This window comes from Cucurbita pepo, chromosome 12 (genome assembly GCF_057944985.1).
Source record: "Cucurbita pepo subsp. pepo isolate OVF chromosome 12, ASM5794498v1, whole genome shotgun sequence".
Classification (NCBI taxonomy): domain Eukaryota; kingdom Viridiplantae; phylum Streptophyta; class Magnoliopsida; order Cucurbitales; family Cucurbitaceae; genus Cucurbita; species Cucurbita pepo.
In genome coordinates this window covers 6466949-6471985 of record NC_141809.1, presented here as the reverse complement: position 1 = coordinate 6471985, position 5037 = coordinate 6466949, and the positions used below count along the sequence as shown (strand labels likewise).

The following is a 5037-nucleotide window of genomic DNA, read 5'->3' as shown; positions in this document are numbered from 1 at the left end:
ACACTATCCATCCTAGGACACTATGCTTTAACGTTATTTGATTCAGGCTTTACACGTTCCTTCATATCTGTGCCATCTTTTAGTCAAGCAGGGTTCCAACTCGAACCCTTTTTGCATGTATTAAGTGTTAGCACCCCAACACGGGTAGACTTAGTTTTTAATCATAGAGTAAAAGATGGGCAAGTAATAGTAGGAGGATGAACCTTTAGCGTAAACCTGATAGTTGTTAGCATGACGAATTTCGATGTAATACTATAGTATAGATAGATTGGCTAGCTAAGAACTATCCCAATATAGATTTTTACAAGAAGGAGGTGGTATTCTCAACACTATCTGGATCTAGTTTTTAGTTTAAAGGCTAGAGTTACCCCTAAACTAGTTTTGATGATGAAGGTCTAACGAGGATGGTAAGCCATATTTATTAGTGTCGTAGATACAAAATGGGAAGAAAAGACTATGAATACAATACCAATATTGAATGAATTCTCAGATGTCTTTTTGGAGGATTTATGTAGCGCCCGAGTAATAAAATAAAATTAAAAAAAAAAAAAAGGTTACAATAGGGGCATACTAGTCATTTCGCCTTTATTAGTTGAGGAGTCTGTTTTGGCTGAGTTAAAATGGGGAAAAGAGAAAGAAGAGGGAAAGAAGATTAGGGTTTTGAGGAAGGGGAGGAGATCGGATCAGAACCGACGCCGGAGAACTGTGTCCCAATCTAAACCGTCGAATAGCTCGAGGCAAGGTGCTCTCACGAATCGCACCTTCCTATTTCGACAAAACGTTCAAGAACTTCAGGTTAGTCCACGAGTGTCTACATTGAGAAGTCATCAAGATTTTCGTGTGCTAGCAACGTTTTGTGTTGATCCTTGGACTCTTACCCTCAACAGCGCTATCTGGTTAAGTTCTAGAGTGAAGGCGGCCAAGATCGGCGTTCGAATCGGAGTTTAAAGATAACGTGATTTTCGGTAAGAACTCGTATTTTTCTCTAAATTTGAACTCAAATAATAAGATCTGTGATCATCAGAAAAATTTAAGAAAATTCTTTACAAGGAGTAGAATACGAGGTCTATAAGTTTCGTGAAGAAAATTTAACGAATCGGATTATGGATTGGAAGATAAAAAAATCGGAAGAAAATAGATCGAAACGGGAAAGAGACTATGAAAATGAAGGCAGGAGAGAGGGTGGAGGCCGCCACGCGACGGTCGGCGTGCGGAGGAGAGCGGCGAAACCGATGATCGACACGTGTCGATCACCGGCTGGTGAGGCGCGTCCTCACCCGGCAGCAGGCACGCGTCAGGCGCGCGGACCCGGCCGGCCCGACCCGCGCTGCACGCGAAGCGCCCGACCCGGCGCCTCTGACCTGCGCCTGCGCGGGGGAGAAGCGCGTAGGAAGCGTGCGTAGTAACCTTCCTGGGCGCGTGCGTCGCGCGTTGGGGCGCGTGAGGCACCATTTTTCTTCCCGTTCGGTCTCTATTTGCTTGTTTTCCGACCCGATTTTGATGCTAACCCTATTATTATGTGAATTAGGACCTGTGAAGAAAATTCCAGAATTGTTGGAATCCATTCCGTCAAGAAAACTCGAACTCGGGAAGGCACGCGTCGACCATGTAAGTAGCCATTTGGATTTCCACGAGCAGTACTTGTATGAACTGCTAGGAACAAGCATGCATGCTACCACCTATGAAATTAGCTAGCCCGACTTAGCGTGTTATTATAGAAACTGCGAATATAAGATGATTATGGAAAGCTAGATACAAAATGTGTATTAAATCTGTTTTGGTTGAGACTCTGATAATGTGTGTATGCATGAGGAGGTTGGGAAACTTGTGAAATCTTCGCTACGGGTAAAAATGGACGTTATCTTCCCGTTGAGTATGTTTGATAATTTTGCATGAACTGCTGCGTGTAAACTCTATTGTATGATGATTGCTTGGATTATCTTTCTTGATGAATAAGAAGAAATTATGAGCTTAGATTAGGATGCTTATGGCTAAATAAGCTAGACGAGACCCTGGATTGGGGGACCTCTAGAATACCGTGCAATTAGACCTGCGAAATGATTACCGGCGGAACCAGAACCCAGAATTCCAAACCCGATAGGTTTGTGACACCAGGCACGAGAATCCTAGAGAAACACGAATCTAAGTCTAAGGCACCAAGTTCCACCCTAGAAAGAATAATAGGTCACCACGGTAACTGTAGGTAGCCCGCTAGAGTTGAGCAGTGAAGATAGTGTCATCAGAACCTCCACTTCCCTCTCTCCTCCGATACCATACCGTCGAGACAGAGCTCCGGTACGGTGATCGTTGAGCTTTGCAGATCCGAATAGGGAAGTGTGACAGGTGCCCAGACCTAGTGGTGATAGCTAAGGGGTCTTCTGAACAGGACTCCTGGGCCATAGAAACCGTCCCTGAGCGGGGGACGTGGAGCCACTTAGGATGACTCAGTAGCTGACCGGCACATAGGGGGTCGCACCCCGTTTTGTGGATGTATGGTCCCGTGTGAGGGTCGTCAGTTAACCTCCACGGATGATGTTCAAAGAGAGAGTCACGTATTCAGATCCAGCCATACGATCCCCTCAGAATTGCTTATGAGGTCGCACCTCACCTCAGGACACTGATCATTTCACTGCATAAGATGGGCAAGCCTTTTATGATACAGAAAAGAGAGTTGTAGCTTAGATCACCCTGCTTAGAAACCCGAGAAAGACCGTGGTTACCTACCAAGATAAGGATGCGAAAAGAGCCTACAAGTAGGCTGCTTACTGAGTATTCTTTTATACTCATTCCTTTCTACTCTTTTTTTTTTCAGGCGAGTGAGGCCAAGGATCGAGGCAGAAATGCATGCTGAATCTTAATGCCACAGAGGAGTGTCCCGGGGTGTCTAGGAGTCTGTGCATAATTTTGTTTAGATTTGTCATGCATTGTTTTGTAAACCGCTTACTTACTATTCATATTTGAACACCTTGTTTTGGATTTTAAACCTCTTACATAATTGTTAAAGTTTTCTTTTGTGTAATCTCGTTTCTCTATTGGTTCTTACACGATTTCATTGCATAGTCTGTTGGTCCGGCTCTTAATTTCGAGATTCAAATTTTGGGCTGTGACAGTTTGGTATTAGAGCATGGTTTTAAGGTCCTGTAGACATTAGGTTGTAGAGTCTTGTATCTCTGTGGCTTAAGTTTCGACACGCTCCGCCGCGACCTGGTAAGTTCTCTGATAATTGAGAAATAGAAAGACTTGAGTTATATGTTATGGGATCTAAGACGAGGATTAAAATATTAAGGATGTGCTTCTTTGAATTAGGCACAATGAGAACGCATTTTTGACTCACTCCCCTCTGTTGTCAGATAATGGCGCCCAAGAGAGGAGGAGATTACCTTGGGCCTGGTCCTAGGAGGGGCAGGAGAAGGGTCGAAGAGGACCCAAATCTTCATTTTCTCGAGATGGAGCAGCACCCACCTCTGGAGGAGAACCCAGAACTGACCTCGGATGAGGAACAAACGCCGCCATCGACGCCCGTGCCGAGGCGAGCTCGAAGGAAGGCCGAGCCTCGAGTTATTCTTGAGACTGCTCCTCAGGATCAGGAACCTGAAGAAGCTCCACCAGCGCCAGCACCGATTCCTGTGGTGCCTGCTTAGTCGACGACGACAGTTTCAAGGGATGAGTTTCAGGCTTTCATGAGAGCCACCATGGAGACTCAGGCACAGATGGCTCAGATAATGCAAACTCTAGCGACAAACCAGACCACTGTTCAGGGGATGAGTGATCCGGGCACGACTATAGAGTCCCGTTATTTGAAGGACTTTCAGAGGTATAAACCGCCCACTTTCGACGGGGGTAAGATGGACCCAGTTGCAGCTGAGGTTTGGCTGGAGGTTGTAGATACAGCTTTTATATACATGAAATGTCCTCCTGAATATCAAGTCCATTGTGGGACTTACATGCTGAAGGGCAAAGCTCATTTTTGGTGGAAATGTGCACAGAGGGCCATTACACCAGAGGAAGGGTATATTTCTTGGAATCAGTTCAAGGAAGCTTACTTATGTAAATATTACTCAGTGGTTGCCCGACACAAGTGTCAGACTGCATTCCTAGAACTGAAACAGGGGGACAAAACTGTTGAGGATTATGATCTGAAGTTTAATAAACTGGCAAGGTTCTGCCCTAAGTATGTCAGTAACGAGAAGATGAAAATTGATTGTTTTATCGCTGGTCTCCGGATAGAGCTTCAGGGTCCAGTTTTGGTACAAACAACTTCAGATTATGCTGTAGCCTTGAGAGTGGCAACAGTGATGGATATGCCACGACATGTGGCAAAGCAAAATGTGCCAGTGGTGACCACTCAGAATGCCTTTGGCCAACAAAGAAGGCCTAACAGAAACTCTTTTAGATCTGACAGATAGCCTCGAAGACGTTTTGAACGTCGGGGTAGAGCCCCAGAGTATAACAGACCTGAATGCCCTAATTGTAGGAAATATCACGAGGGAGAGTGTTTTGTTGGAACAGGAGGATGCTTTGGTTATGGCAAGCCAGGCCATCGCATAGTTGACTGCCCTCATAAGAGAAACCATGAGGGAAACAGACCTGTTGGATAGTATCAGAGGGGTCGGGGAGCCACATAGCAAGCTCGAGCTGTGGCCCACGCTATCACGACTAGGAAAGCAGAAGAGACTGACACAGTGGTGACAGGTACACTACCTATCCTTGATCACCTAGCATTTACGTTATTTGATTCAGGTACTACCCACTCATTTATTTCTGAGGGGTTTGTGAAATCTGCAAACTTAGAATTAGAACCCCTAGAGATCCCCTTACTGTGTCTACACCAGCAAATGAAGCAAATAAATGCTTGACTGCTACCCATAGGGTTAGGGGTGGTAGTGTGATAGTTGCAGGGCGAAAACTTGTAGCATCCTTGATTGTTCTGTGTATGCAAGACTTCGACGTGATCCTAGGGATGGATTGGTTGGGCGAGAATCGAGCCCTTATCGATTGCAAAGCAAGAAAGGTAACCTTTAGGCCCCTGATAGGAGA

The 5037-nt window shown here is 45.3% G+C and overlaps 1 protein-coding gene and 1 long non-coding RNA gene across 2 annotated transcripts; both read left to right on the top strand.

The window, feature by feature from the left end:
* Positions 1-609: 609 nt before the first annotated feature.
* Positions 610-1819, top strand: LOC147789879 (uncharacterized). The gene is made up of 3 exons (XR_015423063.1): positions 610-795; positions 888-965; positions 1529-1819. It is a non-coding gene; the product is annotated as an uncharacterized LOC147789879 (long non-coding RNA).
* A 1873-nt stretch (positions 1820-3692) lies between these two features.
* LOC147789878 (uncharacterized) lies at positions 3693-4406 on the top strand. Its single transcript, XM_087129139.1, has one exon. It carries the CDS (start codon positions 3693-3695, stop codon positions 4404-4406), a length of 714 nt encoding a protein of 237 aa, XP_086985265.1.
* Positions 4407-5037: the final 631 nt, after the last annotated feature.